Source organism: Canis aureus, chromosome 27, assembly GCF_053574225.1.
Source record: "Canis aureus isolate CA01 chromosome 27, VMU_Caureus_v.1.0, whole genome shotgun sequence".
Taxonomy (NCBI): domain Eukaryota; kingdom Metazoa; phylum Chordata; class Mammalia; order Carnivora; family Canidae; genus Canis; species Canis aureus.
The window spans coordinates 40,243,635-40,258,427 of NC_135637.1; the positions used below are offsets into that span (position 1 = coordinate 40,243,635).

A 14,793-nucleotide genomic window follows, 5' to 3' on the forward strand; every position below is an offset into this window, starting at 1 on the left:
TTACAGAAAGAGGATATAGAAGTCAAAGGAAATAGGAAAAAAACAATTGCCAGAAGAAGAAAAAAAAAAACAATTATGTTTGTAGAGAGCCCATTACAAATGGAACAGAACAATATTCAAGGACATAATAGAAAATCCGTGACCCAGAGACTGGACTCAGTACGTCCTTCTGATTAGCAGCGACCGTGGGGAAGCAGATTCAGGGCAATGACACCGCTGTGTGTCCTGCTTCCTGACTTCAGTGAGAAGGGATCATTGTATGGGCAGCAAGGCCACAACAGCAGGTCATGCAGGGTGTTGGGAAGGAGGAGGATTAGTCTGACGTGGCTTCCACCTTCTGCCTTTAATGTCAACCTCGCACGTCCAGAGCTGCGTAGTTCTGAGGGAGACAGAAATTACAGCACAAGGAATTTATGCCAAGTCCACTTAGAGCATAGAGACCACAGGTATAAAGTAGAGTATGCACCCAGCCCTTTCTTCAAAAAAGATGAATTAAAATAAGGCACAAAGGAATAAAACTGGTGAAAAGGACTGGCGATGAACTTCGGAGTCTTTATTAAAACTCAGACTAAATAATTTAATGTTGGTAATTGAACAGATGGTAAATGTGATCATCTCTGGCAATTTTCAGATACTAAAGCAAAAGTTCATGTGGGAGGGAGGAGGTGGGAATAATGATAAACACGCTTATTTGTCATCATTCACAGGAAGGCATTTTAAGAATTTTTTTATAATTAAAGTATATCGCTATGAAACAGAAAGCTCTGAGGTCAGAACTGTTTTGTTAATTGAGACATTTTTTGGGAATTAATATTATCGGTGAAGAAGCACATATTGGAAGTTTAACATTTCGTTCTACTCTTGAAGTAAAATAAAATTGCTTTTTTTTTAAAAGCATGTATAAAAAAAATCCTGTGTCTGCGCCTCGACACAAAGAAATGAAATGTTTGAAATTACATTTATGTTAATGATTAATATTTTGGGGTGCTGGAGGATTTTTACCTCTAATTTTATGTTTTGTATGCTGCAGGGCTATCTTGGACTGAAAATACATCGCTTGTAAAAACCACAAAAGTCCTGTTTAACAAATGATCCTTTTTTCTCTAAGAGAATATAAATTCAAATATATGTATCTAAATTTTAGAAAAATGTTAAACTGATTACAAATGAGGAAGAACAGCATAGTGGATCTTTTGTTAAGTAGAAATCAAAACTGGCAAGGCTAGTGGAAGAGAATAAATGAAATATTCAACTTTGTATCACATCAAAATTCTTAAGTTCTACTGTGATCTAGAGTTGTATATTTATACATTTTTAAAGTGATTTAAAACTGACGACTGGCTAATGAATGACACATTAAAACATTTAAAAAGTACTTGTCACAGAGAATAGGGACCACACCTCAAGGCAATAACAACCATCACAGCCTTCAGAAAATCACCTCTGCTCCTCCCTGTTGTAAGCAACTCATCGTTTGCACCTTGCTCCTTAAAAGGAACTAATTTGAACTGCTATTAAGGAACGTGGTGGGCAAAAATAATAATCCGCACCATGTTTCCCCAAAGAGACATGAACTCGGTATTAGAATAATTAGGATAATTTCCAAAGAAAGTATTTGTCCAGGTTGTATCACTTTGCTGGAAGACGCAGTCTTGATCATCTCCGTGTCCCCTGACCCTGGCACAAGGCCACCCTCCAGGGATGGATCTGGCTCCTGGGGGCCTGGCTATGACATCCTTCCCAATAAGGAGGAAGCCTCGCGTCAGGTTACCTACTGAGGACTGATGACCAGGGAGGAAGGGGCAGGAGGAGGACTGTTCTGCAGAAACACGCCATCAGCAGTTGTGAGTTCAAACCCCACGTTGGGTGCAGAGATTGCATTAAGAAAATAAAATCCTTAAAAATAATAATAATGCACCAATCTAGTCTAATACTTGAATTTACACTTGATGTTGGTTGGTGGAGGTCATGGGATCAGTTCCATGACCAGAAATGGTGTCCCAATCCCAGTGGGCCTGGGTAGGGTTGGCAGGAGATGGATCCTTATCACGGAAGTACTTGGAGCGCTCTAGTGAGTTTGGAATTCATCTCAGGTGTAATCAGTGAACTGACAATTACAAGGAAAGGGCCAGAAAGTAGAAGCAGCATCTTGCATGGCCAAAGACAGCGAGGGGAGTTCGGCCCCTGCACTAGAAAGACAAGAGGAGAACACAAACTTGACCCCCCCCCACCCCGTGGGATTTTGCTAAGTGATTGACGTGAAAAGGTTTCCATGCCATTTTCCTATGAATCTCGTATCGTTCCGTTACCACTACCAACAGTTGTCCCCAGATAAGAACCGATGTCGTCTGTGGGGTTATAAACAATTTAAGATTTCTTATTTAGAAAACAAAAAGTGGGGATCCCTTGCATGGCTCAGTGGTTCAGCGCTTGCCTTCGGCCCAGGGCGTGAGCCTGGAGTCCCGGGATCGAGTCCCACGTCGGGCTCCCTGCATGGAGCCTGCTTCTCCCTCTGCCTGGGTCTCTGCCCACCCTCCTCTCTCTATGTCTATCATGAATAAATAAATAAAATCTTAAAAAAATAAAAAAGAAAACAAAAAGTGATTCTCTTTTCACGTCTCATTCTCGCAGCCCACCTTTCTCAGGCCCAGATCCTATGAAAACCTATAACATCATACTGAGGGGGATTGACATGATAGAATTTCCAAAGAAGATTGCCAAAAATGCTGCTAACTTAATTAAAAAACTCTGCAGGTAAGCATTTCAACCTCATGATTTGTGAAAGGCTCATAATGCGAAAGTGATGAGATTCCTCACAGTTCTTATTGTCTTTCCAGGGATAACCCATCAGAAAGATTAGGGAATTTGAAAAACGGCGTGAAAGACATTCAGAAGCACAAGTGAGTGTTCTTTCCTTGTCCCTTTCCGTTGGAGGGTCCAGAAAGCAGGACAGGTGCCCCAGGCTGTGTGACGGGTAGACTCGGCCTACCTACTGGAACATCCAAGGGGACGCCAGACCTTTGATCGGAAGCCCTTCTGCTTGTGTGTCAGGGACGTCACATGACCCTAAGCCATACCAAGTGACCAATTCACTGAATTCAGTTTCTCCAAACTCACCCTAATGGCACATCTCCTCTCTGGCATGAACAGGAAATGTGTACTTTTAATTCTGGGATTCTATTCTCTGCCAGGATATCAAAAACAAAGGACCCCCACCATCGCATGCCTCATTTCCCAGACTAAAACTGGAATTGACTTTTCCAACCACTTCCTAATTAGATGATAAAGGGAAAAAAGAAATATAGGGTACAGTGGGTTTGTTTTTTTTTTTTTTTTCTCAAACCGTAGCAGCATCTTAAATATTAAACCTTACTTAGTCAACTGGAGAGTCAAAGGCTAAACCTAAAACCAAATTAGGTTTTTTTAATTAGCCTGTGTTTATAACAGTCACAGGAAATGCACATCCCTACCAGAAGAACGTATTTATCGAACTATTTATAAATATCCTGAAACACCTGCTTAAGAATTTGGTGCTAGCATTTGCTAAAGACAAAACAAAATGAAACACTTTAGTGTTATTGGGTCCTCATTTTTGCAGATAAACTACACCAAGTACCGTAAGTCTATTTTAATTAAACGTGTTGACATCCTATTAGGGATTATGATGACCCTAATACTGCATATTTAATGTTTTCTTCTATGAACACATCAAAAAAGTGCCAAGTCAGAGTTAGACCTAATACGGTGATATGGAAAGGTTAATTAACTGAAGCCGCTCACTGAATCGGTGCAAAACTAGAAGGGTAATTTTCTAGCCTGACTTTTCATGCCCTGATTCTACTGCCTTAAAATAAAAAAGTCCTATAAGACTCAGGGGCCAAGCTATCATGACACTTATTAAATTATAATGATACTGTAGGAACAAGGTCATACATTCTTCCTGAAATTGCGAGGAAAGGAGTTATTTTCTAATGGGTGTTAAATATCTCAATAATTAACTTATTTTATGGGAATGCACATTTTTAAAAACCTAACCATAAAAATGTGCAATGAAATAGAATACACTCTTGTCTCATAGAAAATGTTTGCCTAGCGGCTTTCCTCCAGACATGTCCATCACCCATGTTGCGATGAGAAGGTTTTAGCTGATATGATGCCTTTAACTAGCTGCCTTTTTTTTTTTCTTTTCTTTTCTTTCCTAGATGGTTTGAGGGCTTTAATTGGGAAGGCTTAAGAAAAGGCACCTTGACACCTCCTATAATACCAAGTGTAAGTAGACTTCCCAGTTTATCCTCGTGTGATGCACATCATGGTGTTTATGTCAGTTGCTGAAGTTTCATCCTATGATCCCTTGAAATAAAAACTATAGGGGAAAGTACCACATTCGAATAGTGATACCAAAATCCAAGCTTAAAAAAACAGATCAATTAGGGGATGGTCGTTTTATGTGTGTTTTACCATTACCTTTCTAAACTATTTATTCTAATATCTTTTGCGTGTGAACAAGAGTGGACCTTTAGTAGAGTAAGTGTTAAATATACATTGATGTAGACAGAAGAGCATAAGGAGGGTCCAACAACCAGTTTCTTTGTTCTCATAATACATAAACTTCACACGTCATTGCCCAAGAATACATGAACAACTTTAATGAATTAGTCCTATTCTTGAATTATGACCAGTGTAGTGTATACTAGAGTATATTTGGGTGCATTAGGGCAATGTGCTGTTATTTTGTTTTTACGATCCTAATTTACACCCCATCTTGCTCTCTTCCCAAGAACCTGACCCATAAGGGCCACTCAGAGCATCTCTTTGCCCCCCCTGGTTTCTGACTAGGTTTGGTCAACAGTCCGGCAACCATTTTCAACTGCTACCAATTCCTGGGTCATAATGGGTTTTGTTTTTTGTTTTTTTGTTTTAATGCCCTACACCGTTCCTCCTCCCTGACCCCATATCACTTCAAATGAAGTACTCCCAGGCAATACCATGTTCATTTACCCTTTCATGGAGCCCTAAAAGAAAAGGATTCTCTTTCCTTCACTGTCTTTTCTGAACACATCAGGTGTTTCGTTACATGGCAGCCCACTAACGGTGATTTAGTGTTTGCATGTTTCCGTACTTTTATTTAATGCTGCATGTGTCTGATGAAATGTGCTGCATCTTTACAAAGAGACAGAGGGCTGCTTGGTGGTAATCAGGTATATACTTCTTTTTTCTCCAGCTAACTCAAGACTGCTCTTTATGCAGAAACATTTTCCCTACTTCTAAGATTTATTTCTGTGCTGAGGCTTATGTTTATTTACAGACAAAAGAAAAATCCCATTACCGTATCTCCCAATACAGATGCTAATTGCATGCATGAGGTTTTGGTTTTAGAACAAAAGTAGAATAAGGAACTTGGAGGGATAGTCAGCCTAAATGATACGTACCTAAATCTATCAGTGGTTTCTTTTTCTGCCACAGTAATACTGAATGGGATAGATTTATGGATATGCCCATATATCTTTCATTCAATATTAATATATAAATGGTGCTAAAGTGTGGATTTTCACCACTTTTACTGATGCTCTACAAATTGGACTTTACCCAGTAAATTTGCAGAGTTTTGGCTAGAGTTTAGAAATGCCTTTTTATTATACTTGAAATGGAAAGGCAAAAGCCGTAAGACGGCCCACAAGGCTCTACATGACCTGGGTTTCTGCCTATTTCTCCTATTTCTCCTTCCACTCCTCTCCTCTCTTATACAGCAGCCACACTGGCCTTTTTTTGGTTACTTCATAGCATGAAGCACTCGTTCTCTCTCACCTCAGGCCCTTTGCATGTGCTATATCCTCTTTATCAAACTCATGGATTCTTAGTTTTGAAATAATATTTTTTCAAAGAGGCTCCTCATCATCACCTAGACTGTCATGTCTTTTTTCCTCATAGCAGCTACCAAACTTGATAACCATTTAGAGATTTTTGTGATTATCTGTTTTAATTATACAGCGTACCCTCTGCTGGAGTAAAACAGCAGGAGCCAGGTCTATTTTTATTCACCACTGTTACGCTCAATACAAAGCACAAAATCTGCTACCTGATAGACCCTTAAAAAAGAGTTCATTAGGGAATGAATAAAGAATGTTTTTTATGGCAACCCAGGTGGCTCAGCGGTTTAGCACCGTCTTCGACCCAGGGCATGATCCTGGAGACCTTGGATTGAGTCCCATGTCGGGCTCCCTGAATGGAGCCTGCATCTCCCTCTACCTATGTATCTCTCTCTCTCTCTCTCTCTCTCTCTCTCTCTCATAAATAAAATAAAATCTTAAAAAAAAAAAAAAGAATGTTTTTTAGGAGCACCTGGATGGCTGTCAGTTAAGTATGTGCCTTCAGCTCAGGTCATGATCCCAAGGTCCTGGGGTGCAGCCCCTACTGAGCAGAGAGCCTAACACAGGGCCTCTCTCTGCCTCTGCCTCCTTGTGTGCTCTCTCTCTGTCAAATAAGTAAATCAAATACTTTTTAAAAAAAACAGTACTTTTTAAAAATCCAATCTGGAATTTGACTCACCAACCAAGAAGTCCTCCCACTGTTCATTCTCTCATTCACAGGTTGCATCACCCACAGACACAAGCAATTTCGACAGTTTCCCTGAGGACAATGACGAACCGCCACCTGATGACAACTCAGGATGGGACATAGACTTCTAATGTATTTCTCTTACCTGCTTCTGCCTTGCTGAAGTCAGCTTTTTTCTGAGACACAGCTGCCAGCAAACCTGAGGGACGGAGAGAAGATAAGTGCTCGGGGTCACCATGATGCCTTTGATCGATGCTGCTCCGGTAACTACAGTGGCATTAGGACTTATTGCTTAGATGACAATAGTGCTCTTTACATGTTTTCTGTTTGATCCTAAAAAAAAAATAGCAGTTGACATGGTGGTCCTGAAGCAAAGCCTTTCACACCAGTAAAGAGAGGTTTTCTGTGGTTGCAATGATCTTGCTTTGCTCTGACTATAATTTGAAAGACTGTAAGAAACACTTCAACCTAGTAAAAGAGTCTGTACCTTGTTAGAATTATCGAAAAGATCAAAAAATAATATATTGGGTACAATAGATTGCCGTGGTACCAAAACTGGGCTCTTCCTTTCCTTCGAGTGAGGTCGTAGGATATATATTAGCGCAAGCCGGTGTATATACCGTTTAGAAGAGGGCCACACATCTACTGGTCACAGAGTTCATGTCAAACCAGTGCTAGAAGTTTCATGATTTAATTTCCCAGCAGTGCTGATGACGAGACTGAATGTTACCTTTCCTTTCTGACAGATTTTAAAAATTGATATGATAAAAGCACAACTGCTATGGATTCTGCTGAGAACTTTCATAGCAGGTATATACGCATTTTCACAGAGGATTGAAAAACAAACAAACAAAAAAAAACAACATGCATGATCTTTGTTTCTTTTTTGATAAATTGGCATGACAGAGTGAAAAAAAAAAAAGCAATTCACAAACCATTTCATATCTTTTCAAATATTGTGCTTCAAGACGGTCCTGGAAATAAATGACTAGCAGCCAACCGATTTTTATTTATTATGTAACATGCCCTCAGACTGAGGCTTAAAATAGTCCCTTTTATAAGAATAAACACTTGGGGTGGGGGCAGGGTGGGGTGGAGCGGGACTAAGATCCATCCAAAAATAAAAATAAAAATAAACTATATAGGTGCTATGTATATCTTTCATCTGTAAATGTCCGTGTCTGAGCAGACAACACAAATTCTAATCATCACCTGTGTAGCCAGAGACTCAAGCATTCTTCACTGCATTTACCAACCAAACTCCCATCAGATTTCACTGACACAACACAGCCTAGAGTCGAGGGGGAAAGGGGATCAAAACCCATTCCACTGGCTTCTTGTCTTAGGCCTGAACCAAAAGAAGAAGAAGAAGAAAGCACAAAATCGTTGAGACTCACCAGATAAGGAACCTGGCTTACGTGAGGTCAGGGAGTGGGACCAGCCTGGCCAGGTGTTGTCTACCTTTTGACCAATGAGCCAGTGTGAGTTCATCGCACGTTATGGGAATAGGAAGGGAGTAGAGAAGAAAACAGGACCCTGATCTCTTAAACATAAATTTTGGCTAAGCAGGACAGAAATATCACAATCCTGAAATGCATCTGAAAATACCGCACTGATTTGCTTTTTTTCCATGGAGGGGAAAGAAGGAGCAGTTTAAACTGAACCCTCTGCTGGTAGGTGAGTTAAGGCCAATTAGCCGTCCTAAGTAGCAGACCGGTCGGAAGCTTTTCCTGGACAAGGAGTGTTTTTACCTGCGTAAACAAACGCAAAGTCTTACGAGCTGTCATCCTGATTTGGAACCGTGTGTGAGTTTGGGATACTCAACTGAAGGTTGCTTTTATCCGGTATAAAATTTAGTTTCTTTTTAAAGTCAATCAAACGTAAACATTTCCCAAAAAAATATGTCCACAAAGGTCATTATTACCATATCCCAGGAGGCATATCTTCTTATTTCTGTTGGAATTTTTCATACTAAGGCTACTTTAGAATATGGTATCAAAACATAACAGTCTAAGAAACATTTGGGGAATAACAATACTAAGGGCATATTATCTCTCATCAGAATAAAGCGATGTTAAACTTTTGATCCCAAGAGGTTACTGCTATTCTTACAGTAGTTTTCCCTCCTTTGCGAATAATTGCTTACGGTCCCTTTATGCCCCCAAGATATCCACTTTCTTCTACAGATTTCAGAATGTAAAAATTAAAGGTATCAACCTAAGATCCGGCTCTGAATGCTATTTCAGCATCTCTATATTGCTTTTAACCGGGCTTTGAAAAAGTATATAATTTCAACACCGTGGTCAATGTTCAGTGATTTTTGTGGAAAGCTAGAGTGTGGAGGTTTGTTAGAATACTAAGTTTACCTAAATACCACCCCCCCCCCAAAGCCCCAGAGCTTAGTGCTCCCTGCGGATGTTGGAAGTCTGGTTCAAGTCTAAGACAACAATGTACAAGTCCTCTGAGGAATGAAGAAGTAGCAGCGGCTCGATGGAACGGTCTCCCATTTCTCCTACTCGTTAGCACATCGTTGTTGCATTTCACCTGTGGCATCGCGTACTAACCAACAGAAGGTGAACTACATCTTCCAAAAAGTTGCTAAGAGAAAAACAGTCCTCTAATCTTCAGCATTGAAATTCAAGGGTTTAAATCTTGTCTTAACGAAGACACTAGGGCTAAAAATCACGGTCAGCTTCGTAGAGCGCATCTCACATTATTTCTGAATTTTCATGCCCCTTCTCTTTTTCCTCACACTAAAGAACATCTGGGTAAGTTAGAATAGTGCCAACTTGTTCGATTTGTTAACTGACTCTCTTGTTACTACTCTGAGCATGGGAAATAAGGGCTTTCCGTGTGTCTTGGCGCACAGGAAAAACTGCAAACTGCCAAGGAAAGGAACATCATGATATTTGAGATAAATTGAACACATTAGAGGAAACGAGTTCTGGAAAATTGCTATAAATGATTTTTACGTTTCTTTCTACTTTGTTACTCACCTACGAGTCAGATCCATGTGGCATTTAAAACAAATTTCTTTGATGATATTCTTTACAAGTCACTTTTTTTTCTTTTACTTAAAATTATGGGATAGGCATGTGAATCACACGTGTGATATAGAAATTCAGCTATTGAATTTTTGTCGTTTTATTTCTACATGACTGAACTGATGGTGAACTAAATTTACAGAAGTCAGCTACCATACTGAAAACTAGGATAGCAGAACTGATTTCATACGGTAGAGGTGATCTGTGCATTATCCATAACGACGTTTTCTTTCACAATAGGACCACAGACAAATATTTATGTAAATAGATATTTTTGTGTGATATTTTGTGGTACATATAACTTTTTTTTTAGTGTTTCACAGCATTATTATTTCATTTTCTTTGTATTGAATACTGTTTTTAGGTCCAAGTAGACTTGAATTAATGTCATAATTGTCAGTATTATTGAAAATTATGTCAACTGTATGGTTTCATCTGTTCCATAGTTTAGAACATGACCTGGCTATCTGGCATTGTTGCAAGTGCCTTAAATTCATGGCATCCTATTAAAAAACAAATTTGGTGTTATGCTGCATGACAAAGACAAATACACCTCAAAATGTTGTCCTTTCTTAGCTTGCTGCGTTTTACAGTTCTTTCTGCTAACAATTTATAAGCCTTTATTATATAATATTGATGAATTACAGAAATGATGAAGTCGCTCTCTTATTTCTGTTACATGTACCAGAGCTGTGTATCTGTTACTGAGATACAGCGTCATTTCTGTGAAATGTAAAATGTATGTGCAGGTCAAATTAATATATGACATACTATCAGTCTGTATACAGGCATTCCTGTTTTGCTAAGCTGTGCAGATTCAGTTAAAAAATAAAAAAACCATGAGTGCAGTCAAGTTCTAACGTCTCATTTTATAGACTCCATTACCGACGCTCCAACTCAAAAGAAAAATTGGAAAGTGACTGCTAACCACACCTCGTTATGAAACCAATGATGAACACGTACCTTGGTGCACTCCTCAACAAAACAGGATGCTTTCTGAGTTCTTGTATATGCAAATCATTTATGAGGCAAGTTTGCAACGGACCTGGAAAGATAAAATTGGAAGTGTGTTGTTAGCCCTCCTCTTTATCTGCCCCTGACTTAACAGAGCTCTGGGACCTTGACAGTGACTCAGAGGTTTGGGCTTTCCGAGGCAAGGGACATTTCTTCAAGTATCATCTATCCAATTTATTTCATTGTATGATGTTTTTACAACTGGTCAGTTCTTTTGTATTCTTACAGCTATGGTTACTTGATTGTCCTCTTACAATTTGTTCTACATGAAAGAGTCCTTTGTTAGTCAGAATGCAACAACTGTCATCAAATGGTCATTGACCACTTGCACTCTTTTGATGTAGATTAAAAACTTTTTCATAAAATTAACCTGCTTTGATTTGCTCTGTATTTTTCCTGCAGCTGTAATTGCCGAGTGCCTGTTGTATACTTTATAGAGTTGAAATAAAAAAAATAATTACTTTTGAACTTAGTTGATGTTTAATTCCAGACAAGATACCAATAATATGGTCGATGTATCATACTGGAATGGAAATACCCTGCAGGGCTGTTGGAGAACGTTACTAAGACAATGTAAAAATTACTTATAACCCAAGTGTCCTTCACAACGTCGTGTATTACGATCTGTTATAAAACTAATCTAGCAAATGGGTTTAAAGAATTCAGGAGGGATAATGGAAGGCCATCCAGTGTGAACAGAAAAGCAAAAGCAAATAAACCCCACAAAAACCCCAACCTCGGCACTGTTCTATGCACCACGACCACTACCCACCACCACACACTCCTTGTTTGGGCCACCCCTAGTCAAACTCTGAACCAGGCAAGCAATCAAAAAGACATAGCATTATATGTGCTACGAGGGAATTATTTCACATGGAAAGCAATGTCATGAATCTTAGTCTACAGTTTATTGGCCTGAACCCTCGTTATGTCTTATATTTATAAAGACTATAAATGTAGAAAACAATGCTACTGCAACAACGTCAATTCCCCAAAACCCCAGTGAACATATCCCTCTATCCCTTTGTTCCTCATTGCAGTGAACATAACACAAAATTAACAAAGATTTCCTTAACCTGATTGTCTTTGTCTCGTTGACATCCCATTGCCAGTGATGGTGAGTTGAAACCCCTTTTAAATAAAAACTAGAAATAATCCAATTAACTTCACCAGATAGAACTAATAGAACTTTAAACCGTATTATGTCACCACAGCATATTCAATAATTTCATTTCTCCTGCAAATAGAACTGAACATTAGGTTTTCACTATCCATCAAGTCCTGTGATTTTCATACCCTTGATCTAAGCATGGTCTTCTGTGATCCTGGAAAGTTATTTTTTTTGGCGATAATTACAGTTTTTAGAGAGGCGTGTAGACCAATACTTATGATCATTAGTGTGGGGGATGGTAACAATGTTGTATCCACACCATTGTCACATCTTGTGCATGTTAATTGCAATTGAAGTAAATCACTACACAATTACTTGACTATCATAACAGGAACCAATTATAAATTTGATCTGAATGTATTCTTGATCACCCAACTTGATCACATATTATTCTTGCAGATCAACCCTTAGATTCTCAGAAATAGCCCTATATGTGCAATGCACATAACACAAAACAACTAGATCACACTAGTGTTTTTTCTTGAGAGCCCTAGTTTAGAGTTTCTCCCTGTCCCATACATCTTCTTTCCAACTCAAAAGGCCCATAAATTGATAAGACAGTAATGTTTACATATTACAGCTGTTTTTAACCCCATGAAAAACATAGACTCACCCCAGATCCATCCTTGTGCCCATTAGCAAAGCTAGACAGGTTAATCTCAACCTCAGGTAAAAATAATAAAAATCAAATGAATCAAAAGAAAGATATAAAGAGAAAAAGAAAAAAGAAAAATTAAAAAAAATCATCTCTAATAACCCTAAAGGTTGGCACAAATTCCATAAAAATTAATGCACAGGCTCTCAAGGCACATATTCCAGACCAGTATTTTTCAAACATCAATGACAGAATATATGTCTGGGAAATATGGTGAAAACATATTTCCAGCATCATTCACAGTTGTTTTGAGATAGCCCAAGAATCCACTTTTAACAAGCACCTTAGTATATTTTGGTGAAGTTATTTATATATATCCATGGAAGAAAAATAGGAATAAAGGATTTATGGGAAATCATTCCAGAAATGATAAGGTAAAAAGGGAAGAGAAAAACCATGGTGGACATGGTTTCAGCCACCCCACTAGGGCACCCCTTCGTGGAGCACCACAGGACAATCCTGCCTGCACCAGTCTTGGCTTCAGTAGCCTGGCCAGGGCACTCCCTACCCTGAACACCTTAGCACAACCCAGCTTGTACCTGATTCAGCTTCAACTGTCCCACCAGGTCACCTTCTGTATGGAGAGTGCTGGGACAACCTTGCTTAAATCACCACAGCATCAGCTGTCCTGCCAGGGTGTATTTTGCTCAGAGAGCCCAGTGAGATTCCAGCCGATGCCCATTTTAGCTTTAGCTGTCTTGCCAGGGCCCCTCATAGCATGAAGCACCCCTGCCTGTGTCTGTCTCAGTTCTCAGCCTCTTTGGGGCACCCCCCCCATGTGGAGAGTCCCAGGGTACCTCAGTTTTCTTACATCTACTTCAGCTTCAGCTGTCCTGCCAAGGTGAACCTGTGTGTGTAGGGACCCAGGTGGCTGTAGCTTACCCCCACTTTAGTCTTAGCTACGCTGCCAGGGTATTCTCTACACAGAACTCAGAGACTCCCAGCCTATACCCTGCCACAGATCCAGCCACGCCACCAGCACATCCCATGCACACAGTGTCCTAGGACAATCTGGCTTGTATCCATCTCAGCCTCCACTGTCCTGGATGGGTGCTCGGTGCCTATATGCTGGACCACCATAGCTGCATCCTCTTAGCTACCCTGACAGGGTTCCCAGTACTGGAAAGCCCCAAGATTCCCTGGCCCTTGCCAGCCACAGCTCCAGCCAGCCAGAAGTCACCAAGCACACACAATCTCATAGAAGACAACCATACAAGACTATTCCTTCAAAGGACGCCTGGGTGGCTCAACAGTTGAGTGTCTGCCTTTGGTTCAGGGTGTGATCCTGGGGTCCTGGGATGGAGTCCTACACTGGGCTCCCCGCAGGGAGCCTGCTTCTCCCTCAGCCTGTACCTCTGCCTCTCTCTGTATCTCATGAATAAATACACAAATTTTAAAAAAACAATCAAACAGACTATTTCTTCAAGATTAGAAGTAGCTAGCTGTTCTCCCTAACCCACGAACAGAGAGAGTCAAGCAATATGGGGAGACAGAGAAATATGCTCCAAAAGAATGAAAAGAAATAAAGCTCAGAAAATGAGGTGAATGAAACAAATACTCATGAGGCTGGAGAATAGTGGAAGAACTCGGTGAGACCTTCAGTGAAGAAAGAGAAAATATTTTTTAAAAAAAGAACCAATCAGAGTTGAAGAATATAATAAGTGAATACATTTTTAAAAGAATTGAAGAATATAATAAGCGAATAAATTTTTAAAAGCACATACTAGAAGGTATCAACAGTGGACTAGCAGTAGCAGAAGAATCTTTCAGCAATCCCTAAGCAAGGATAATAAAAAGCACTCAAGTAAGACAGCAAAAAGTGATTAGAATTTTTAAAATGAGGATAGCTGACGGGATCTCCTCAAGCAAACACACGCTCCCATTATAGGATCCCAGAAGAAGAAAGAAGAAAGAAGAAAGACGAAAGGAAGAAGAAAGAAGAAGAAGAAAAGAAGAAGAAGAAGAAAGAAGAAAGAAGAAAGAAGAAGAAGAAAAGAAGAAGAAGAAAAGAAGAAGAAAGAAGAAGAAGAAGAAGAAGAAGAAAGAAGAAGAAGAAGAAGAAGAAGAAGAAGAAGAAGAAGAAAGAAGAAGAAGAAGAAGAAGAGAGAAAAGGGTAAAAAACTTATTTAAAGAAATAAATGCTAAAAACTTAACCTATGGAAGGAAATAAATATCCGGGTCCAGGAAGCACAAAGAGTTCCAAAGAAGATGAACCCAATGAGGTCCACATCACAGCAAGTGATCATGAAAATGTCAAAGGTTAAAGATAAAGAGAGAATTTTAAAAGCAGCAAGACAGAAGCAAAACATTATCTACAAGAGAAAACCAATAAGGTTCTCCAGCTTTTTTTTCAG

At 39.5% G+C, this 14,793-nt stretch overlaps 1 protein-coding gene across 7 annotated transcripts in view; it reads left to right on the forward strand.

Moving 5' to 3' along the window:
* Nucleotides 1–11,081, forward strand: part of PRKG1 (protein kinase cGMP-dependent 1) — a 1,198,597-nt gene extending 1,187,516 nt beyond the window's left edge. For all 7 annotated transcript variants that reach the window (XM_077874878.1, XM_077874877.1, XM_077874879.1 and 4 more), the window contains 4 exons: nt 2,632–2,754; nt 2,838–2,900; nt 4,203–4,269; nt 6,588–11,081. In XM_077874878.1, the coding sequence (XP_077731004.1) occupies nt 2,632–2,754; nt 2,838–2,900; nt 4,203–4,269; nt 6,588–6,686 (352 nt within the window). In that variant the 3' untranslated portion in view covers nt 6,687–11,081. The remainder of the gene's footprint in view (nt 1–2,631; nt 2,755–2,837; nt 2,901–4,202; nt 4,270–6,587) is intronic.
* Nucleotides 11,082–14,793: the final 3,712 nt, after the last annotated feature.